Source organism: Rhipicephalus sanguineus, unplaced genomic scaffold (genome assembly GCF_013339695.2).
Source record: "Rhipicephalus sanguineus isolate Rsan-2018 unplaced genomic scaffold, BIME_Rsan_1.4 Seq4305, whole genome shotgun sequence".
NCBI classification, from domain to species: Eukaryota; Metazoa; Arthropoda; class Arachnida; order Ixodida; family Ixodidae; genus Rhipicephalus; species Rhipicephalus sanguineus.
This window is the reverse complement of record NW_023615238.1, coordinates 126,399-150,785: the sequence shown is the minus strand read 5'-3', so window position 1 is coordinate 150,785 and position 24,387 is coordinate 126,399. Positions and strand designations below refer to the sequence as shown.

At 45.5% G+C, this 24,387-nt stretch overlaps 2 protein-coding genes across 2 annotated transcripts in view; both read left to right on the top strand.

Moving 5' to 3' along the window:
• Nucleotides 1–7,580, top strand: part of LOC119377317 (uncharacterized) — a 37,504-nt gene extending 29,924 nt beyond the window's left edge. Inside the window, exons 7-11 of the mRNA XM_037646849.1 lie at nt 227–361; nt 1,786–1,902; nt 2,962–3,111; nt 4,360–4,433; nt 7,469–7,580. Of these exons, the coding sequence (XP_037502777.1) occupies nt 227–361; nt 1,786–1,902; nt 2,962–3,111; nt 4,360–4,433; nt 7,469–7,580 (588 nt within the window). The remainder of the gene's footprint in view (nt 1–226; nt 362–1,785; nt 1,903–2,961; nt 3,112–4,359; nt 4,434–7,468) is intronic.
• A 3,018-nt stretch (nt 7,581–10,598) lies between these two features.
• LOC119377316 (centrosomal protein of 290 kDa) overlaps nt 10,599–24,387 on the top strand; it is a 57,614-nt gene continuing 43,825 nt past the window's right edge. Inside the window, exons 1-2 of the mRNA XM_037646847.2 lie at nt 10,599–10,662; nt 12,375–12,536. Coding sequence (XP_037502775.2) covers nt 10,599–10,662; nt 12,375–12,536 — 226 coding nt within the window. The remainder of the gene's footprint in view (nt 10,663–12,374; nt 12,537–24,387) is intronic.

Genomic DNA, 24,387 nt, shown 5'->3' with positions numbered 1-24,387 from the left:
TGCAACCGTTAGCTTATGCATGATTCAAAACAGCAGCAAATGTAAGGTAGCCTGTATATTGTAAGTGGCCTTTTAAGTGGTTTATCGTTGTTAGCTCTCAATTCACTATATGCGTCTCAGATGAGCGATGACACTTCATAATACTTTGCTGAACGATCTAAACAAGGACGTCTTCAGAAAGTGACGACATTTTACGCTCCATTGCGACGCTAAATCTTTAATCCAGCCGCAGGTGTTACTGGTGAATGGAAAAGGCGCGTCCCTTGTCAGGCTGTACGAGGAGACTGTCCGTGTGGCTAAGGAGTGGAGAGCCGACGCTCTTCGTCGGACGGATGGCAGTAGCAGCGGCGACAAGGAAACGGTACCGGTTCTTTTTTCGCACAAGAAACATGATTAATCGGTGTATGATGTCTCGCCGAGGCTCCGTTCGTTCTGATCAGTAGCGGCGATCAGAGGTAGCCGTCATGCGACAGTGCTCAGTGTTTGGTTATGTCGCACTGGTCACAGGATAGTGAAGCAAGCGCGCAAGTGGTTAACGTGCGTTAACGCAGAAAAGAATGCGCTAAGAGGCTGCTTCCGGCCGCAGAAACAGGTGCGTGTCGATGAGGCGTGCGCCCCACTTCACCTAAGGTTTCTCCGCCATCACATATTAAGGATAACATGGGGACTTGAAAAGCTTAATATCTTATGCAACATATCAATAATATTTACTAATTAAAGTGGTGAAGCTCGTTTATTAAATAGTATTATGTCGGCATTACCCATTTCTGCATCTTCTTGGAGAGTGTTGTTTTGTACCACGCTGAAAAGGAAAGTTGTTGCAGGCTCTCCTCATGAACACAAAAACTTTCAGTACATTCAACAGGTTCACTTTTACGGTATCTTCTGCCATGACCATGCCGGCTATGAAAAAACGACAAAGCATATTTAGTTCAATTTTTAAAAGCTTTAAAGGCAAATTAGATATTTATTTTACTAATGACCACCTAAAAACCTCAATTTTGTAATAGTGAGCAGCATGCAACTAACTCTATCTGTATGACATCTTCAAAGACGGCTCAAAGCTAGAAGAGCTGTCGAGACATAAAAAAAGGTACTGAACTAAGGCGCTGAGGTAACTCTAGAGATGCCATACCACGTCAGTGAACGACATAATGGTTCGCACATTCGAACAAAACGGGGTTTGTGTTGCTCCTTAGTCGTGTTATTTTGGGTAGAATAAAGCAAACAGCAGAGTCTGTATGGTGACAAAAATTCTGCGAATATTAATCGAAATAACATAACACCCGCAATGTTTAATGCACTCTCCTGGCCATATTTGCCACAGCGATGAAAGGGAACAGAACAGCGCTTTGCACAGAATGAAATGAAGAGGATAAGCACAATGCCGTTTCTGTCGTAGTCACTTCGTCCTGTCCAAAGCACTCTTTTATTCCCTTTCATAATGCACGAACCAGTCCAGTGAAGCACACTGCTGCAGAGCGATGAGTTAGGCAACGCTTTCGACAGAGGGCCTCACTGATACACGCAATTATCGACCTACTCATATCCATGGGATTTCCCTTCGAATGTTATTGTTTTTTCTATCTATGTTCTAAAGCACAGCCAGTCTCTGTACTAACATCAACACTATAGAAAACAGTTCTGCGACACGGTATTGAAAAAGATCTTGGTAATTATTATGACAACAGTGCAAGTAAGCCTAGACACCTTTTCGGTGGAAGATCTATGTTAATAGAACGCAACTTTATTTAATTTCTCCTCCGATATATCTCCTGCTCACAGTTGCCAAGCATGGAGGAGAAAGTGTCCCAAACTAGCCAGCTGGGCCGTCAGACAAGTTTGGACCGCCTGAAGGACCACATCATCTTGGAGCAGCTAGGGCACCTCGAAGCCTTTCAGGTTAGTCTTTGAAGCATGATGGATTCTGCTTACGACTGTCAGAAAATATGTCTTAAGTGAGCCATGTGGGGACGCCTTGTGACTGTTGAAATGTCTGAGTGCTAACTGTAGGATGCGTTATCTTAAACTTACATCAGAACAAAAAAATAGAAATCGTAAATAGTAAATTCACTGCAACACCTAAGTGCAAAAAATTACAACACGTGAAAAAGTACAGGACAGTGAACCTGTGCTGTGCTCCTTGCGCAGAAAGTTATTATGGATTTGCATCAACTAGTATGCGAATGCAATGTGCTGAAAAGTGGGGACGCGCACACCGCTGATTCCGAACTTTGATTTGCCGCTCACGAGCTGACATTTGTAAAGAGGTAAAAACCATGGGAAATGCAGAGAGAGAGAGAAAGAGAAGAGGAAGGCAGGGAGGTTAACCAGAAGGTAGTGTCCGGTATGCTACCCTGCACTGCGGTTGGGGAGTAGGGGGTTGAAAGAGAGAGAGAAAATATTAATAAGGGCGCAAAAACAACCACAACCACACACACAAACGCGAGAGCGTTCCACTGGGAGTCGTTATGACAGGCCAGTAGTTCGCAGGAAGCCTAGTAGCGCTTGTAAGGCCTTCTGTCACGTTCCGTATAGAGGTAACCGACACCGCCGCCTCTGAACACTGCGGCGACGAAGAAACAATTCGACATGTTCTGTGCGACTTTCCGGAGTATAGCAGAGACAACCTCTTTGTAAGGCTTTCAACAAGTTAGACGACCAGCCTCTATCAGAAGAAAAACTACTACGCCATGGCAAATGTAACTTCGTGTGAATGCGACAGGGTGACCTGTAATGAAGAGTATTGCGGTAAAATGGTTGGGAGTACTTGTAAAAACATCCCACAATTAGCAAAAACACAAAAACAAAAAAATCCGGGTTGGTTGGAATCTTTCTCCTATGCGTGATGTTTTCAGTGATGAGATCTCTTATCACCTCTTACGTACATGCACGCAATATTAAACGGGCGTTACAGAGGCCTTGTTTCTGTGGTCGATTTCTCAATCTCGTCATGTTCAGGAGATGTCTGCGATGCGGATCAAGTGCCTGCAGCGGCGCTTGGAGCAGAGTGTCCCGAAAGAGGTGTTCAAGTCGCTCAGCGAAGCCTACTCCAAGCTGGCCGCCAGTCAAACGAGGCTCCTCGCGAGAGTTGCCGATGCTGCCATTGCGGTAAGTGGCGCCATCATGAAGAGGTCAATGAGGCCCGGAGTTGTGCAGGGCACATTTCATTGCACCGTTCAGTGACAGATTCAATGCTGTAGCGTAACGGTGCCCAAAAAAGAAAGAGCGACGACGCAGTGGTAAGCTCTCCGCCACTAAAGCGTGGGAGGTTCGCCTTCAGCTACTTCCGTTCTGATAATTAAGGCGAAAGACTTAGGTGTCTCATAAAATGCGAAAAGTGACCGTCGGCGGCGTCCACATGAGTGCTGCCAATATCATCATGTGATGAAGTCACCCTATGACATCATGACGTCACAAATCGCCACAGTTCTTTAGTTCAGACTGACGTGACCATGACGTCACTATTGTTGTCACATGACGAAGTCATCACTGAACATCGTCGCCTCTTCAAAAGTGGGCTGATCTCGGCGGCTGTGCAAAACTATGGGGTCAATACACTCAGCTGAGACGAAAAAGATAAAGACGCCTTTCTCCTCCGCGTCGCCTTGGGCAAATGCTTAAGGGATCGCGTGTGTATTTTGTTATGCCTAACTCCGTTTGTTTATGCTTACTAATCGCTCTTTGACCACTTGTGTGTGGGCTTTTTTCATAGATATCAATTTTTACTATTGCGCTTGTTTTTTGCAGTAGCTTTATTGCAGCTTTTATGAACTGAAGTAGAGTGGCGTACTGGGCGAGATTTAGCGCGTGGAAAACTGGACACAGAGAAGGAGACACGGGACAGGCGCTGAGTGAAAAGTGAAGTTTAATGAAAGGGAAAAGGAAACCCACTTCTTCTATGTGACCAGTCTTCTCTGTGTCGAGTTTTCCACACGCTAAGTATCGCCATGATTCCAGCTTATATTTTTGTCCGCCTTCGTACAACGATGCACCATTTATTCTTTCCATTCAATTTATTTCCAATTTTCTTGTTTTTCAACCTGCCCTTGCCTATGCATTTTTCGTACCTCGGGTATAAAGAAATTGTCGATGAATGCCTCCTTTAGAGATGATTGCGTATGTCTGTGCACCTAGCAATAATTCTTATAATGGGGCTGTAAATAAGGACATGGGGCTTTTGAATGATAATGAATATTACGGTTATTATGTGTTTGGAGCAAAGATACGAATTCAGAGGTGTGATACGCGCGAGTAGATTTGTGATTTGGACAAATCATAAATTTCCTTATTAAACACGTGACCAGAAGGTCACGTCAGCATGACAGGTTATGCGAGCCTTCTTTTTCTGCACCACAGGATAACAAACTTGCTGAGGAGGTCTGTGCATCGACGGATACAGGTATGCGCCCCCATTCCTACGATATCGAAAGGTGAATCTCCTAGTGCTAAAAAGCAGAAGTGGTCCGTGAGTGGGAGAACGCACATTGGCTTTGATAATAATGACATTGTCCAAGTGAAATGTTGTTAAACAATGACCAGCTTTGTCATAGAATGGAAATACTTGTAAGAAAAAAAGAAAAAGCTAGACTGTGAGCCACAATACCGTATCACCAACCGATTGCAGAAAAGTAAAAAAAAGAACAAGCTTGCTATAGAACGGTGACGGAAAGTATCGGGGAATCTGTGTGCACCCAATATAAGTATACATCCACAATTTGCTGAGAAGACAGATACACACGTGGTAACTGGAATTTTGAAACAAAACCCTAGAAATGGGATATTTTCAGCTATTAAGAAAAGAGCAAATGACGGCTCACCACAATGGTCTAAAAGACAGGTAAACGCATGTAGTATGGGCGCCAGTTGTAGCGTTTATTTGTCGCAGTTGGTACATGCATGCTACGAGTACTAGAATTTTTAAGATCGCTAAAATTGCGCCAGTAATGGGGACGCAAAGAAGGCACACACACGCACATACATAGCGTTACTTCGAACAGTTTATTTTTGTGATCCCGATACAATTTACATACATACCAAAATTGCGCACATTCGCTGCGTAGGAATATCAGAACATAATAAAGCAACATTCGTACACACGTGATCTTGGTATGGTATGGTATGGTATGGTATGGTATGGTAAACTTTATTGAGGTCCTGCAGGACGCGTCTCAACACGTAGCGGGCCGCTCCCACGTAGGGACCGGAAGGCCAAGCCTCTCGGCCGCATCGTGGGCCTGCTGGACAGCCCAGAGTTGTTCAGCCAGAAGGGGGCTACGGAGGGCCACATCCCACCTGGCCGAGTTATTATCGACTGTAGAGTGTGACCGGGCACACCGCCAGAGCATGTGTTCTAAAGTGGAGATTTCTCCGCACGAGGGACAAAAACTGTCGGTATAAATATCGGGATAGATCCTGTGTAGGAGACACGGGTTCGGATATGTATTCGTTTGCAAAAGCCGTAGTGTGAGGGCCTGAGCTCTGTTGAGCCGCGGATGTGGAAGAGAGTAAATTCTGCGAGCGAGGTAGTAATATTTTGTAATCTCGTTGTAGGTAGAAGAAGTGTCCCTGTTCTCGGTGGAGTCGTCTCCAAGCTGTCCGGGGGAAGCGCGGTAGGTTATGTCGCGCGCAGCCCCATGAGCCGACTCATTGAGGTTGGGGGGAACACCCTCTATCTGACCCTGATGTGCGGGGAACCAACAAATGAAGTGGTGTGTGATTTCCTTACCCTCGAGGAGCCGAAGGGCCTGCTTAGAAATAACGCCTTTTTCAAATGCTCTTACTGCTGACCTCGAGTCGCTATAAATAGCGTCTCGCGTGTCATCAAGCAAGGCTAGTGCAATTGCCATTTGTTCCGCAATTTCCGAGTTCCTGGCCCGAACCGAGGCAGCATTGGTAATTTGTTGGTTAGAATCAATGGTTACAATTGAGAAGGCTTGGCGTCCTCTATAGGAGGCAGCGTCCACAAAGCTGACCTGTCGCTGATCACTGTATATTTGCTTAAGGATGTTAGCAGCTCTTGCTTTTCTTCTACCACGGTTATAATCGGGGTGCATGTTTCTAGGGATAGGCGCCACCGTAATGCTTTCGCGAACAGAATGAGGAATGTTGGAAAAGTCTCCTGCGATCACATCGGGGCAATGACCGAGATCCCGTAGGATGCATCTACCCGCTTTGGTAGTAGTGAGACGAGCTAGTTGTGAGCGTTTCTGAGCTTCCGCGATCTCCTCTAGGGTGTTGTGAATGCCGAGCTGAAGTAAACGCTCTGTGTGAGCAAAAATCGGTATTCCAAGAACTCGCTTGGTGACTTTTCTAAGCAGTGTGTTCAGTTTGTCTCTCTCTGCCCGCTTCCAGCGGTGCATAGCTGCTACGTACGTGATGTGGCAGAGTACAAAGGCATGCATTAAACGAAGGAGATTGTCCTCCTTGAGTCCACAATGTCGATTGGAAACCCTCCGAATAAGATGAACGGCGTTATCTGTTTTGGCAACAAGCTTGGCTATAGTCTTACAGTTCGAGCCGCCCGACTCAATGGTCATGCCTAAGATATTGATTGAATCAACTCTGGGTATGTGGCCGCCACTCTTAGTGAATAGCTTAATGTTGCTATTCTCGAGGGGTACCCAGCCCTTAGGCCGCCGACCGCATTTCTTGGGTCGATATAAAAGGAGCTCTGATTTCGACGGAGAGCATCTAAGGCCTGAGGGTTCGAGATAGGCTTCGATGACGTCTATGGCTTCCTGAAGAGCACTCTCTACCTGGCCATCGCTACCACCGGTGGACCATATAGTGATGTCATCAGCATACAACGTATGTCCGATGCCCTCAATTCTGAGAAGCTTTCTGCAAAGACCAATCATGGCAATGTTGAATAATGAGGGTGAGATAACGGCACCCTGTGGTGTACCTTTCTCCCCCAGATCTAGCGGTTGCGATACAAGTTCAGCAACTTTGAGAGTAGCTTTCTTGTCAGTGAGGAAGGACCTAACGTAGTTATAAAAGCGTTTGCCTAGATTAAGGGAAGATATTGAGGCTAAAATATGCGAGTGAAGTATGTTATCAAAAGCTTTTTCAAGATCGAGGCCTAGAATGGCTCGTGTGTCACTGGAGTTGCTATCAATAATCTGATGTTTAATTAATTTCATGGCGTCCTGTGTAGATAGACCTGCTCTAAATCCGATCATAGTATAGGGGTAAATGTCATTATCCTCCAAAAACCGCGAGAGTCGGTTGAGAACCGCATGCTCTGCAATTTTGCCCACGCAGGATGTTAGCGAGATGGGTCGCAGACTGTCAATGCTGGGCGTTTTTCCCGGCTTGGGGATGAGGACTGTAACAGCAGTCTTCCAAGCTAAAGGGACGTTTCCGTTCTTCCAAATTTCATTTATTTCATCCGTGAGGTATTCCACTGACTTATCATCTAAGTTGCGCAATGTTTTATTTGAAATACCATCCGCGCCCGATGCAGATCGGCCATTGAGTCCGTGCAGGGCCCGACGGATTTCCTCTACTCCAAACTCCGCATCAAGAAAGGTGTTATCCTGACCTTAGTAGTCAGGATGCGCTGGAGACTGACCTGATTTGACTGGTAGGTATTTGCTAGCCAAATTACGTATCAACTCCTCCTCAGAAGTTTCTCGTACGGCTTTGTGTATGGTTCTGGCTATAACATGCCTCTGATTGGATTTAGTATTAGTTTCATTGAGTAAGAGCTTGAGTAAGTTCCAATTTCTGCCGTTACGCATTTGACCATCTACGGAATTGCAGACCGCATCCCACTGTTGTTTCGAGAGGATCCTGCAATGCTCTTCAATGTGTCTGTTAATCTCAGATACCTTTTTGCGAAGCCTACGATTCAGACGCTGTCTCTTCCACCTCTTAAGAAGGGACTGTTTGGCTTCTAGTAGGTGAGCTAATCGACTGTCCATTGTTTCGACGGGGAGGTCGGTGCATATCTTTGAGGTAGCGCGCCTGGCGTCCTCTCGAACCTGAGTCATCCATTGTTCTAGGGTGGGCCTAGAGTCGGAAGGAGGTCTGTCGTCCCGCAGCTTACGAAATTTGTCCCAATCCGTGTAAAAGAGATCGCGCAGTTTTCTTCCTGCGATGGAAAACTGGGTCGCATTGATATAATGATCGCTGCCAAGGTCCTCAGCCAAATTATGCCATTTAGCTTCGGCAATGTTTTTTACAAAAGTGAGATCAGAGGTAGAGTCCCTACAGGAGGACGTACCGATTCTGGTAGGAAATTTAGCATCAGTGATCAGTGTCAGATCGAGATCCGTAGCATTCTGCCAGAGCTCCTTGCCCTTATTAGTATCGTACCTGTAGCCCCAGGTGTGAAACGGGGCGTTAAAGTCCCCGGCAATAATGAGGGGGTTGGAGCCTGCTAGGTTCACAGCTTTACGAAGTAGGGCCTTGAAGCGCTGTCTCCTATCATTTGGGCTACTGTAGATATTGAGAATATATATGCTGCGTCGGAAGATGCGGCCAGGAATAATCTCTGTCATGACGTATTCAATATTGCTAGTGGTCATATTGAGATCATGAGTTATATGAGTGAGCTTATTGCGAACAAAGGTGCAAACCCCCCTACCTCCACTTTGACTAGGGGCCGGGCGAAACCCGGTTAGCGAGACACTAGGTGACATGGTTTCCTGTAAGAGAATAACGTGAGGTGGTTTTTCACAGCTACGCAAATATTGCTGTAGAGGAGCTTTCTTCTTAGTGAAGCCTCTACAGTTCCATTGCCAAATACAAAATGTTTCAAGGGGCGCTGCCATCATGTATGGGCTGTGGGGTGCTCCTAGTTGGAGTAAGGAGCGTGGCTATAGAGCCAGCATCGATATGAGTAGAGCGTACGGGCGGTACCGGTGGGAGAGCCGGTGCCACCACATTCTCGAGAAAAGATTCCATTTTGGCTAAGCGCTTGTTGGTACCCTCGTCTACGGCGGTTACGTTATTCTGCAGTGCAGAGAATTTGTCACCAAGCTGCTTCAAACCCTCGCTAAGCGCGGTTAGCATTTCGCGTATCTCAGATTTCGCTCTGCCTGACGCATTTTCCTGCTCGCGAGCAATTGCCCTCTTTTTCTGCGGTCGACACTCGTCACTGCTCTCGGCCATAGGGACCTCCATAGCTTCTATGGTGACAGTAGCAGGTGGTTGCGCGTTCCTAGCGTTCTTAATCTCGGCTATTTCGGCCATTAGTTTAGCAATGGTATCCTTCATACGTGCGTTTTCTTGCTCTAATTTTTTTATCTTTGAGAAATGATCATCATGCTCCGGCAGTGAACCCGAAGTCACCTCTATCGGTCCTCCACGCACCCGATCGGCCCAGCTGGAGAGATCCCCCTTGTAGGCAGCCGACGACTGTTGATGCAGCTGGCGGCCCTTGGACCTGGAGCGGGATCTGGAGTGACTCCTAGACTCGAAACGAACCGAGGAGGTGGATCGCCCTTTAGAACGACCTTGGGAGTGACGCTTGGAGGGGCCTCTGGAACGACGTCGGCCCCTGGATCGTGATCTGGAACCACGGCGCCCCTTCGAGCTGGGACGGCATTCCTTGTCTGGTCGTCCATCAGGGCCGGCTTGTCCAGCATTAGAGGCATCCCTGTTGCGTTGGTCAGGCGAAGGGCTTCTTGTACGGCTTCTTTCGGCTCGGGCTCGTTCTCGTCGACGGCGTCGAACGACGTATGGGATTTGGAAGCGTTGTTTGCATTCCTTTCCTGCCGTGAGGTGGCGCTCACCACACAGTTTGCATTTGGGTGTGCATTGATGCTCTTCATCGGGGCTTGAAGCTCCACATCCCCTGCATATGGCTTCACTGGGCGACGGGCATACATCGGCACGATGGCCGAGCCTACCACACACGTAGCAGATATCAATCTGTTTCCGATACAGTGTGCATCTGACTAGTGCATTTTCGTATCTGACGTAGTTAGGCAACCGGTAACCGTCGAAGGCGACTATGACGGTGCTGGTCTCCTTGATTCTTTTGGCCGCCAAGGCCAGGGGGTTCCTTGAGTTAACGATCTTGCGTTGCAAAACCCCGGGTCCGTCACAGCGGGGGATGTCCTTGATTATGCCTTTACACGTGGCGTATGGTGCCGTGCGGTAGGCCGCTACCTCGTGCATGCGACCCGCCACCAAAATGCTTCTGATTCTGACATACTTGGTAGCATTCTCCTCTTCGGGAGTGCTAACCACGATGATATTCTGTTGGAAATTAGGGCAAATCGTGTCCAACTCACGTTTCGATGTCTCAATGCAGGCGGCTGTGGTGACAGCATCAGCCACCATAGTCGGGCCTACTTTGGAGATGTTCAGGCCTCCTCTGATTCTAAGCACAATCTTGATATCCTCTCTGGGAAGCGGCGGCATCCTGCTACGGCGAATAATGCGATTCTTGATGCTTGCTTCATTCTTGGTGCGCTCACTTTGCTCGGACGTGGCGTTAGCTCCAGTCCTATGCTCCGGCGACAGCGGCGTCTTGCCCAGCTTGCGAGGATTTGGGTGAAGGACGTCTCTGACTAGCCAAATGCCAGCCAGAATCTTCTGAGAAGTCTTCGGGGTGGAGTTCATCTCCTTCCACGACGTATTGCATGGCAACAGAGTCCACCAAACGGCCCAAGGGCCGGGAGCGACCTCCCGTTGAAAGATCCAGCGGTGAGGCTTAGCTCCGCCGGTGGCGGAGTCGAAGTGAAAATAGGTCGTAAAACTTGAAAAAGTCCACTTACTGCTAAAAGTCTGGTATCCAGTTGTAGCTCACAACATCACGGAACCGATTATAGCAAAATCGGACGCACACAAGCAAAAATCCGTTGGAAGCGTCCCATAAAGCGAGAGCCGACGCGGATGCGTCTTTACACATCGGCGCACCCAGCGTCTTTTTTCCCGTGATCTTGGCACACAAAAAAATAGTCAATTAGTTTGCTATTAGTGCGATAGGCGGCATGCTAGTGAACTTGTCAACCATCGTTTTCATCTCCCCTACTTCTATAATATCACGCGTTATATGATTCTTATTCTACAACGTGAAAGAGGAAAGAGGTGGGTTCCTGGATGCCCACTGCCGGCACTGCAGTAATTCAGGTGCCAGTGCAAGTGACGATGTTCATACCACGTGCATGCACATTTTTCAGGAGTGTTCAATGGTCAATACCAGCAGAGGTCAGCTAACCAGCGAAATTATTGAGGCTGAATTGATTGATAGGCTGGAAGATAAGTGTATTTCCAAACAGTCGATTGCCCTCTCCTGTAAGGAGTTAGCCTATCTACGTAAAGATAGTTGAACTTGAAAAGTGCGTGTAATGATGGTGGTGGAAAAGCAATGTTGCCTATGTATGTTGTTCCCTGTTTTCAAAATAAACATTGTTGCAAGTTAGTCCCTGTGTGTGTCACGTCTCTCTTTGCCCATGTTTTTTTGGTGCGCTGTAATCTTCAGTTGTTGGTTACGGTGTCCTTCGGTGTGGTGCTGTTAACGCCAAACGCTTTCCTAGGTATCCGCGGAAACGATGTGCGGCACAACGGAGAAATAGCAACACGCGTGCGCCGGGCCGCTCATGTCCACTAGATGAGGTGCCGGGGTAGTGGTTCGTAGTAATGAGTGCGCTGCATGTTCATGAATGTGTATTCCTGTGGCCCGGTTTCCTTCGTGAACACGTAGTGCCTACAATATTTTCTGTTATCGGTGAGCAAAGATGTGAGCCCTCTTTCGCGCTACAACTTGCATGCCTTTATACATCACACGTACGGTTAACTTATCGGAACGAGCAGAGGCTTACGAAAACTACTTTTCGGACAAATTTGGTGCTAGTGCCAATGAAATGACGTCCGTTTTTTTACCGGATATTGCGGCACATTCACTTTATTTCTCCTTTCATTGGAAGTGTTCCCTCCTCATAAAGATGGTGCTAAGCCGCATGAGCAGCATATGAGTGCCATTTTTTTATTGTATTAACTTCTATTCATTCATGGCTACCAGTTTTATTCATCTTGTAGGTTATTTCAATTTAGGCGTTGCTTCAGAATCTCAGGTTGAACATTTATAAAAATCGAAGGTGCATAAGCGACTTTGCCCTTGTTTTGTCGTGTCCTCTCTTTGGTCAACTTTCGCGCACCCTGCCCCCCGCTTCTTTATTGGTCGCATTTCGATGTAGGTAAGATGCAAGGGACCCGTAAAGTGCGACGTCAGGGCACGTTAAAGAACCACAGGTGGTCGAAATTATAGGAAGCCCTCCTCTACGACGTCTCTAATAGGCTGAGTCGTTTTCGGAAGTCAAACCTCATAAACAAACCAACCAATGAACCGCTTTTGCGTTTTTCAGTTTCTTTCATTATTCCATTTGGTGTTTGACATTTTATGACGAATTCTTCAGGCGAGTGGCCCTTTAGGGCTGCAACTAATGACGTCAAGCTTCGCGTCCTCGAGGAGGAGAACGAGAAACTGCAATCTCTGCTTGCTGATTGCACGGGAAAAGTGCAAGTGCTCCAAGGGGAAATTGCTAGGCTCAAGCATCATCGCGAGATGAAATCAAATGGTAAGTACTTTCTATCAGGGATTGCATTGCAATATCCCTGCAGAACCACCGCGACTTACGCAAATTCTTCTGATCAGTCGAGTACACCAGTCATACCCGATGATCGTTTTGCCTTGCAGTTGCTGAGACCTATTTACTAGTGCGAGAAACGTTAAGGAAATGGTTAGGGCAATTGAGTGTGGCACAAACGGACTATCCATGCAGAGTAGTTCCGCAAAATAATGTCAGCTCATGTTATAAAAACATTAAAAACGATTATCAGAATACTATTTTGGCCGGGCTACGGAATAACAGACTGTTTCCGCAAGTTGAAGTTCTTACAGCTGACTACGATGGTCACTTCATAAGCGGCGCCACTGGTAAAGACTATGCCGAAAACGCAGTTGCTATTCACCCCGCCACAGCCTTGGCTGTTACCTTGTGCCTAGACTGCCCGCTTCGCTCTCTGTCCCTACGGAGTCCAGAAAGGGTCCACACAATCCTAGGGCAGCTCATTTTTCTTCGTGGCTGATGTCCCTTTGCCTTCTTGCTTTCATCATATCTTTCCGAAATGTGCGTCTAGTTGGATCACTGTGCGACCGTAGCTGTTTTTAGACTAGCCATAACGCTTATTCCGCTCCGCCTAATCTTGCGTTTTACCAATTGCCCAACGAACAAACCGCTGCGGTGGAAACGAGACCCTTAACCGCCTCTGAAATACATTATTTCGTGTGGTTCCCACAAGCGTGAATGCCTAACTCGCCCAAAGGCGTCGAGGCTACGAACTGGTGCCGCATTTATCACTTACTTCTTTGAACGCTTCCTTGTCATTACCATTACTTGCCATTAATGTTTGCGTACACCGATATTCAAAGCATGCAGTTTGTAATGTTCCTGCTTTCAGCAAGCGCGTCATGGCGTAACCGAAGAGGGGAAACTGTGTTATTCTAGCCCCTTTATGTAACCTACGCCTAGTGACCTCCATTTCATAGCTGTGTTAGTGCTTATAATAAGTAATCTGTCTAAACATAAAGGTCACGCCTTTAGTTCCACATAACCCTACAAGACAAGGCGAATGAATCGAAGCGCCAGCTTGTGTGTCAGGTACACCCCAACAAAGCCCACAGATAATGGTATAAATCTGCTGTCCATGTTTATGGTGAGAACAGCATTCTTGTTTGCTTTACTTGCGTAATGCCTAATAAAAGTAATGCCATATTCTGCATTACACTTCGTGCTTAACTGCTCCTCACTAATTGGCATAGTGAAACAAAACCATAAGAGCTATTGATGGTTATCACAATAAAGGCTGCTGTACCATTCGCTCTTTGTTTTAATTATTTTTTTACATACTTCCTGCAACGCCGTAGTGGCATTGCAGCAGGGGAGTCAGGTCCGTAGTCAGACGGGGCCCTAAGCCCCCCCCCCCCGAATGTTTGGTGAAGTAGGTGGTTTTACCAAAAATAAACAATGAAAATAGGTGTTTTTCTCAAATAGTCAAGGTTCTCAGCAAGTGCCCCCCCCCCCGAAAAATATTTCTGGCTACGGGCCTGAGGGAAGTGCACATAGAAAGTCCATATAGATGAAGTTGAGAGTATGACGGAAACCCGTCTGGCCGGGATGAAACATACTAGTTCAAGACGAGACTTCAACAGCACAAGAATGACGTCACGAATAAACATGTTGCGTCCAATGCCGTGGCCGAACACTGCGCAACTACGTCACACGCTATCAGCTGGAAAGACGCCCGTGTGATTGCCAAGGAAAAAAATCGTGCTACACGCCTTTATCTGGAGTCCTTGTTCATCCAAACTACGCCGCACACCCTTAATCGCAACGAGGGTAATCTTCCTCCGATGTACGCCAGGTGTCTTGGTCACGTGATGCGCCGCGCTTAAAAAGGCGAACTGCTGTGCCGATCTTTTATTGTGAACATGGTTCCCGTGGGGGAGCCGAAACGTCAATACATTCGTTTTTAAATCATTTGGTCGGTGTCCGGATCCCTTTAACTAGTAAAGTCCATATAGTTCTTGACATTTCTGTGACAAGACAAAAACAGAAGGCAAAAATAACAAAGTCACTGTTTCACCGCAAGGGCGAAGCAATGATAGCGATAGCAACAAATTCTAGCGTTATAAGAAGTGAGGCTGGCAGCTGTTTTGAATCCCATCTCGCGTAACTACAGACCGCTGGTGTAAGAGAATACGGCAGCTCCAGGGAGAGATGCTCTGTCCGCATAGTCACTTCGCGTTCAGAGCGCGGCACGTTGAAGGGTATACGAGCCGCCCACTGTGATGGCTGTCGAGATAGTGCACGCGCCAGCGATCGCGACCGCGCTTTTAGATCCAAAGTTCAAAGTTGCTGCTCGCGCGTCACCCCCCCCCCCTCGCGTCTTTTCGTGCTCGTTAAAGATGGGCGAGGCGTTTCCTGTCTGCTTCGACGGCAGGCCTCCCGAGCGGTGTGATGTTATCGCGTGCACCCACCCAACTACGGAAATGGGCCGGCTCGTCTGATCTCTGCTTCGGCCACGTTCGTCGCCCCCGCTCGCGCCCTTTTACATGCTGTAGAGCATACGCTGCGCGGGGGGATCTTATCAATTTGGACTTCGTACGGGACATGACTGCGACGGCAAAAACCCGTCGAGGCTGTCCATATAATTGCTATTGCAATAATAATAACATATAACAATGACGGCATACAACCAAAACTTTAGTACATTATGGCAATAGCAAGCACGTATAAAAGGTCTAATACACATGTCACAAGTCACAACGATGAGCAAAAGCACTGTTGTCACTTACGTTTGCCATATCTTTAAGGAGTGCATTCTGTTTTCTAATTGTTTTTTTAAAAAGAAGGAGTTGGCAAAGCCAGTGTTTCTGAAGGAGTATTCTTGTATTTTATGCGTGTGTTGACATTATTTAGAACGATACGTTGGTGGTAGTAGGTATTCCATTTTATCAATTCCTGTTTGATTTTATTATATGCTAATATATCATTTGCAACAGTTTGAAATTAAGGACATGGGACGATAATCTTGTACATGTCTTTTGCTTCCTGCCTTGTGCATAGCGAGCACATTTGGTGTTTTCCAATTGTTTGGAAGCAGTCCTGTATCTAGAGACAGTTTGTACATTATGATGACTCTTAAGGGCTCGTTTTCTTTGTTAGACACAATATTAATGAGAACTAACAGACAATAACGCCAAGGAAAGTATAGGGGGTGTTATCTGTAGTATTTAGAATATAAATGTGAAGAAAGTAAAGTGGACGAAAAGATAACTTGCCGCCGGCAGGGACCGAACCTGCGACCTTCGAATAACGCGTCCGATGCTCTACCACTGAGCTACGGCGGCGGTCATCCTCCCGTCCACTTTATGGGGTATATATGTGCATTTAAATGCACATATATACCCCATAAAGTGGACGGGAGGATGACCGCCGCCGTAGCTCAGTGGTAGAGCATCGGACGCGTTATTCGAAGGTCGCAGGTTCGGTCCCTGCCGGCGGCAAGTTATCTTTTCGTCCACTTTACTTTCTTCACATTTATATTCTAAATACTACAGATAACACCCCCTATACTTTCCTTGGCGTTATTGTCTGTTAGTTCTCATTAATAGTTTGTACATTAGGCATACGTATTGTGAAGCAATAATGTGACACTTCTAAGCACATGAGATGACATACCGTTTTAATCAAAGTTTTTGTCTTCTGGACTGTAGAGTTTCCCACCCTAATCTGGCGTTTATTTATGAGACACTACCAAAGGAATAGTGGTTATTGCTGAAGAACCGGGCTGCCTGGTTTTGAACATTTTCTGTTGTTTCTGCAAGATACGTTTGAGCCGGGTCCCAAATAGCGCAAGCATAGTGAAGTATTGGTCTTATACGCGCATGTAGGAAGTGAAGAGCTTCGTTTACCTTTCTATTGCGATAGCAATTATATGGACAGTCTCGGCTGGATTTTGCCGTCGCCGCCGCCATGCACCGTATATGTATAAATATATATATATATATATATATATATATATATATATATATATATATATATATATATATATATATATATATATATATATATATATATATATATGTATATATATATACATATATATATATATATATATATATATATATATATATATATATGTCCCAAAGAAAAATTTGCTCCGCAGCGAGTGGCGCTAGCCACTACGCCACGAAACGCAGATCCTCCACGTAGCTAACGGCGAGTGTTATATACACACCCTTTACCGCTGGACGGACTCGGAGACGGCAGGCGATAATAAGCGTTTCTTCATTACCAGCGAGATGGCGCTAGGAGCGCGACGGGCGCATTTAAAAGTCGTCGGCGAGCTCGCTCGCTTCTTCTTATATTTGCGCAGGGAGAACCTCGCCCTTTCGCTGTCTGCTCGCGCGGGTTTCTCGTGGTGAGGGGAAGAGGAATGTTTCAAGCTTTCGTCGTGATGTCCACGCTCATGTTACGGAGCATACGTAAGTCACCCGAGCTCAAGGGACGCCGCTAAACGAACGAACAGAAGATGAGCGCGAACTATCAAGTGTCAGAGCTCGACACTTGAAGGACGCTAGTTTCCTTCGCTGCTTCGGCCGCCTTTGCAACAGGAGCGCTGTTCAAACTGAGAGTATCCATTGGCAAGCCTCACTTCGTATAGCATTAATTTCTTGCTATCGCGTTCATTGCTTCGCCCTTGCGGCGAAACTGTTACTTTTTTTGTTACACAACGAAATTTTCTGCGAATAAAAAAGAGCATTCTACTAGCCTTTAATATATTTGGTCTATAAGTGTGTTCCAGTGGAATAATTCGGTTAAGTAAATTCGCAAGTACTTACACGCCGGTACTTTTTGACTGCACCGCCATCGATACTGAATGTGGACTGGATTTTTTAAATTATTTTTGCAAAGCTAACGTGGTTGCACTTCAATATACAACTCCAGGTGGAGCAATAGATATACTCCAGGTGGAGCACCAACGTGTTTATGTGTTTAAGGCATCTTGTAATAATTCGGCGTCTGCTATTGAAGCAGTGCGACGGTAGACGGCGCAATTATCTGCGAATAGTTTGTAGTTTAGCATTATTATTTAAAGAAGTGAGTTGATTATCTGACAGGTTATGTGGTACTGTGTCAAATGGCTTGCGAAAATCTAGAAACAAAGCATCAACAATGTTGATACCATCAAGGGCAAATAGTATGGCGTGCTGAAATTCAGCTATAGTTGTGTTATGCGCGAATGACCCTGCCGAAATCCATGCTGAGAGTTAGCAAAAAAATGAGTGGATTTAACATATTTGAACAACGCGCTATCAATAATTTGCTCTAATCATTTGCAACAGTTGGAAATTAAGGATATGGGACAATAATTTTGTACATGTTTTTTTTTTGCTTCCAGCCTTATGCATAGGGACAACATATGGGGTTTTCCAATCCTTTGGAACCAGGCCTGTATCGAGAGACAATTTGTACATTACGCATAGGTATTGTGAAGCAATAATGTGACACTTTAAAGCACATGAGATGATATACCGTCTTTCCCAGTAGCCTTGGAGGTGTCCTGAGTAGGCAGGACTATCCAAACCAGCATAATCAATTTCGAGTTCAGCCATTTAATTACCAATATTTTTAGGAAAAAACATCGGTGAGTGTTCAGTCCTCTTGGAAAACAACTACTGAAAGTATGCGTTGAATGCTTCAGCTTCCTCCAAGTCATCCTTTACAGTTTTGTCCTCAGTTATTAGGTCAGAGATAGCTAATTAATTAAATAATTTTGGGTTACGCTTCAGGTCTGCGTTTAGCTTGTGAAAGGAGACATGCTTTGCGTGTTTGCTTTAACTTAAGCTGTTTGTTTGCACTTTTGAGATTTTTCTCATTTACTGCTGTTTTGATTTTAAGAAACTTTTTGTGTGCATTAGCTGCTTTTCTGACAAGTTTGCGTATCTCAGAGTTAAACCAAGGTTTGTGCTTTTTTCTGCATCTTAGACACCTCCGAGGTACGTGTGCATTCACCAGCTTAGTTATTTTGTTACGGAAAATTAGCCACAATTCATCAATGCCGCATGCCTCTGATATGCATAAAAAATGGGATGAAAGAAGACCAGCTCTTTCTAAATGACGTCGAAGTCCCCTCTTTCGTACATGAAGACATTGCGAGGTGGTTGTTCACATGCCTGTATTCTAGGATCGCTTAACTCTGCAATAACGGAACAATGGTCACTAATTTGTGGACATACATTTGTGCGAGCAATAACAATTTAATCATTCCTTAGCAATAAATCCAGTATAGCGTTACGCCTTGATGGCTCGTTCACATATTACTGTAAGTCATAGACGCTCTGAGAAAGCAGACCAAGTTCGAGATTTCTGTGGGGCTGTGTTGTCAGTATCTCGTTTCATGTCGGGTAGATCGAAGTCCCCTCGCAGTATTACGCAATCAGGTATATGCGATAGCATCTTGGAAAGCTCAATTATCGGCTCATTGCTGTGGTCAGGTGGATGGTAAAATGATCCAAAAGCGATATTGTTACCCTGGGAAAATTGGGCGCGGCACTACACTGATTCAGTTTCATTATCAAAACCAACTTCTTCACTGGGAAGGCTACTTGAAATTAAAACAAGCACGCCACCGCCATGTCTCTTTCGATCTTTACGATTTACTGTAAAGCCCGGCAAAAATAGTTCTGGGTACCAAGCCATGACTTGGTACCCACAACGATATGTGCTTTCACGTTTCAAAGAAAAATGGTAAATTCATCAATTTTATTGTTTAAGCTTCGACAATTGACGACAAACAACACTGGTGTAAAACTTTTCATGATAGTAGTTTCTGCATTCCTTCTTCAGCTATAACGTTCAATGCCCACATTACTGAGCATGCGTCCGAAGAGGGACTGGTTGGTGCATGTCAGTATCCCAGGCAAATGCTTGCCCATTGAGTAGCAGCTTGTAGCTTAAATGCTCTCGGTTTCCCTTTTACAGCTGTTTTTCTTTCCGGTAAGACAGATAACTGGGCAAGTTGGTATGGATCCATAATTTAAACTTTTTTAGCGCGCACAAAAGACAAGGACAAGCAAGAGACACACGAGCGCTAACTCTCAACTGTTTATTTTTTCAAAGGAAAGGTTTTTCTTTATCATACTCCAAAGCTGCCGGCGTTTTTCTCGAACTGCCTTGCTGAAACCTTATGATACGCTACATGGCGTCCATTTGAATTTGAATGCGTTGTGCAGAACATATTCTCTTGTTCTAAAAAGACAGGGCGTGCAAACACGGACACAAGAAAGAAGTCAAGACACCACAAACGCCGACTAACAACTGAAGAGACGCACAACGGCTCAAGGGTTCTAATATGCATCTCAAGTGTTCTGATCCTATCCGGCCTTTGGTTAATTACTGTGTCGAGAAAAAACTCAGGCCAGTAATTTCAGATAAGGAAGGGTACTTTGTAATTATGCCGGAAAGTTTGTTCTCAGAAAAAGCATTAACAGCCATACAAAAGAATTTTAGGACGGTAAAGCTTAAGCCATCGGTAGTTAGGCAACGTCCTGTCGACCTTTTGTTAAGACATAATCTTGAGAGAATAGCTTGTAATGTCAAGAAGGCTAAATCACTTACTTTAGAATTGTTTTTTTTCAGCCAAAACACATAAGAACGAGATTCCGTTTCGAGCAATCGTTTCAGAGCAAGGCACCTGGCAAGTCGCTGTATCTAGTTATTTGCAGAACTGCTTAACCTCTTTGAGTTTTTCAGACCCTTTTCGTATGCGCAATTCTCAGGCGCTAGTTCAGTTCCTCTCAGAGGAGAACCCCGGCTGTTGTAAAGCTTTTAGTATGGATATTGAAGACCTGTATTATTCTTTGCCGCAGGAGGACTTGTTAAAATGTGTTAATGAATGTATTAACGAACAAGGGCACCATACAGTTTTCACCGATAAATGTGGTGTTTCTACCGGGGCATTTCTAGAAATCCTTTCCATGCATTTAATGTCGACGCTGGTAGGTTGAAAGGAAGGCGTTTATGTGCAGAAATCAGGGATATGTATTGGTTCTAAAGTTGCTCCGGTTCTTAGTGATTTATACCTTAGCAACATTGACAATCTTTTGGAAGGCGCCTTAGGTAATTCGGTTATTAAGGTTTTTCGTTATGTGGACGATTACTTGATTTTTTGCAGTGGTGAGGACATTGAAAAGGTGGTAACTTCCGTGAGCGAAAAATTTGAATTAAATAGAGGAGAGCTGAGCTCTACTAAAGAGGTGCCTCAGAATAATGGAATACAATTTCTAGACATTTCCTTAACGTTCCAGAAGAACCACGTGTGTTGGCAGTATTCTCCTAGATCTTCGGAACCGCTGTTAAATTTTTCGTCGAAGCACTCGAAGGCTGTAAAAAACGGCATCGCCATGTCTTGCCTTAAGTCAGCCCTCACCAAGTCGTGTGAGCACAAAATGAGTGATAGCTTTAACGCACAGGTTACACGTCTTTTAGATGTAGGGTATCCTCGTGATGCAGTGGCCACGGTCGCTGAACGTTTAAAGAAGTCTATTGTGTTAAGTCCGAGCATGGTTGCAGAACGCGATAGGAAGAAACGTGTCGTAGGTATACCGTACATTCATCGCGTATCTCAGAGGCTAAAGAAAGTAGGAACAAGATACGGCGTTAATGTTGTTTTCACGGCTGCCAATAAGCTAGGTAAGATTTGTGCCGCTGTGCAGAGGAAGAATGAGCGCGTAAAAGACAAGAAGCGGACCGATATTTGTTTCGTAAAACTCACCAACAAATTCACTGATTGCCGTACGAGTGTGGTGTATAAGGTCCCTTTCAGCTGCGGCCGCTTCTACGTAGGACAGACGGGCCGATGCATCAACCAGAGATTGTTGGATCATAAGAGATCGCTAACAGGAGGCTCACCTTCTAATCTATCTTTACATTGTCGAGATTGTAAGTGCACGCCAAAATTCGATGAATGCGCGGTGTTGTACCGGCATAGAAATGAAGAAACGCGCCTGATGATTGAAGCATGGCATATGGAGAATATTGGTAGCGCATGCGTGAGCCAACCGCCGATTAACTTGCATAAAGATGAAATCAAATGCCTTAACAGTTATCTTCCACGTAGACCGCCAAGCGTACCGGATTGATAGGTTCGCCTGTTGCATGAGCATGCGCAGATAAGTTTTAGTGACTTCTTTCTTTTCAGTCATTGTGCGTCTCTTCAGTTGTTAGTCGACGTTTGTGGTGTCCTGACTTCTTTCTTGTGTCCGTGTTTGCACGCCCTGTCTTTTTAGAATGAATATTTACCAAGTAGTTCAGCTCTCTGTTATTCTATTAAATGCGAAGCATTTCTTAGCGAACCTCTGGTACTTTGAGCGTTTCTATCTACGTATCTATCTATCTATCTATCTATCTATCTAGCCGCCTACGTCTGGGTGCTCTCATGATCGCCTCCTTAACTTGGTGTAGACCAAAATTTGCATGGGAGGGTAAGAGGATTTGCCGAATATGATTGCCGGGTCATGAGATGAATAACGTTAAAATCCTGTCGCGTACGTCGTCAAACCCTTTCCACTAGACACGTGTGGCACATACCCGTTTACTACGGGCCGCGGTGTACGGGTATGCGCCACAGGTGATTGACAGCTTATATCTGCCCAGGAACGGCGAGAACACATTGGTAACTACTTAAATGCTAGAGCGTTAAGGAAAACCAACATCGGCAGCGTTGACTCAATGAATGGAAAGAATGAAAATTAGGATCCCCGCAGGAATCGAACCCAAGCATTCTGCGTGGCAATCAGGTATTCCACCACTGAGCCACGCCAGGTCTATAAACTGGTTTGGAAAAACAGCCTACGCAGGCGTAATAATGGTGCCACGTCAATTGTGGTTGTGGTGCTGGCTATCTAATTTTACAAGAAAGCAACAAACACTTTATGATACTCCTACGATGTGTACTCCTACGATACAGGCGTCATATCAGATTAACGTCTGTAGTTCCAGTATTGGCTCCGCTTTTATAGCAGTCTAATAAACATTACGTTTGTATTCTTATGATTCAGCAAGCTATATTGAAGCATTGCTCGACCCCGGAACAATACATTAACGAAAGTTACATATTATCCACGTCACCGCACCGTATAAAGTGCACTTCGTCCACCAGAACGACGCAGCGTCCTCTTCATTTCTTACGAGGCTGGGCGATGGCCTCATGCTGAACGAGGATGATGCCAGATTGATTGATAGCCGCTTTGTAGGCTAGGCTACGTAGGCCACATACGCCCAGGTAGTCTACGAATACGACAAACACCATCCACTGATGTTGGTCTACATAGCACTATCCAGGCCTACCAGCCTCGACGGCCTATACCTCACCAACGCGAAGGGTGGCTTCAGGTTCCGACATGACGCCGGCTCTTTCGAAAGATAATTTATCGACAAAATGACCGAGGCATCTACGAATTCCAACAGCTCTACTATACTACATACTTCACTACACATGGACCCCTCGTCACCACGATCACGACCGGATCCCATAACAAGTCATGACCAGCTGCTAGTGCTCACTGATCACGGTGATGATGCCCTTGTTCAGGAACTGTCAAGAACTTCTTGCTTACATGCACATGGGTTCGTGAAACGTGTGTGCGTTCTTGGGACACGTATAAGCACTACATATCAGCTTACCGCTTCTGGTGTTGATGATACCCACGTTGCCACTGGCAGCGTTACCCAACCGTAAACAACCGGTTGTATAACACATATGCGGCTCTTCAACATATATGTGTGTGCGTATAAAATTTATACAAATCTTTAGCGTCACTTTGTAACGTGTCGGTCAGTAAAAAAGTTACGCCACAGTCACCTAGCCGCCTCATGCTTCGCATAACATCGACTCCCACGGTACGTGGGATCTGCAGAATTTTTTCTAATATTCTCTTGTCTTCTACTCTGAAAACCTAGAAACTATCGGACTAATTCTTTCCGTTTTGTAGGCTCCCAAACGGTGAGCCCTTTCAATTGATATATTTCGCAGCTTTAATACGTCCGTAAAAATAGACTTGACTAGATCTTCAGATTTTTCCCCAGTTTCTTTTGGATGACTGTCTGGTATTCCAAAGAATGCCAAATTAGATCTCCGGCTTCTGTTTTGCAAGTCGTTTAGTTTATCAGAAAGCGTCTTTTCTGTTTCGTCGAGTGTAGTAAGACGGTTTTCAATTACATTAGCTTTAGTTATCACGTCGTCCAGCTTTTAAATGCGAAACATTTCTTAGCGAACCTCATGCACTTTGGGCGTTTCTATCTACGTATCTATCTAGCCGCCTACGTCTGGGCGCTCTCCTGGTCGTCTCCATAACTTGTAATATACCAAAATTGGCACAACAGAGGATCAGTGTATGACGAACACGATTCACTGATGATGACATGAATAACGCAAAATAGCTGTCGCGTACGTCATGAAACCCTTTCTCTCAGTCACGTGTGGCACATACCCGTAAACCAGAGTTAACGTTATGCGGGTATGTGCCGCAGGTGATACAGAGTCTCCAACCAACACATTAACCGCGAACACACACATTGACACGCAAGGAAAGTGATAATAATAATAATTGTTAGGGTTTTATACCACGATATGATATGAGAGACGCCGTAGCGAAGGGCTCCGGAAATTTTGACCACCAGGTATTCTTTAACGTGTACCGACATCGCACAGAATACGGGCATCTAGCATTTTGCCTCCATCGAAATGTGACCGCCGCGGCCGGGATCGATCCGCGACTTTCGGGTCAGCAGCCAAGCACCTTAACCGCTACACCACAGCGGCGGACACAAGGAAAGTGAGAAAACTGAACACAGAACACCC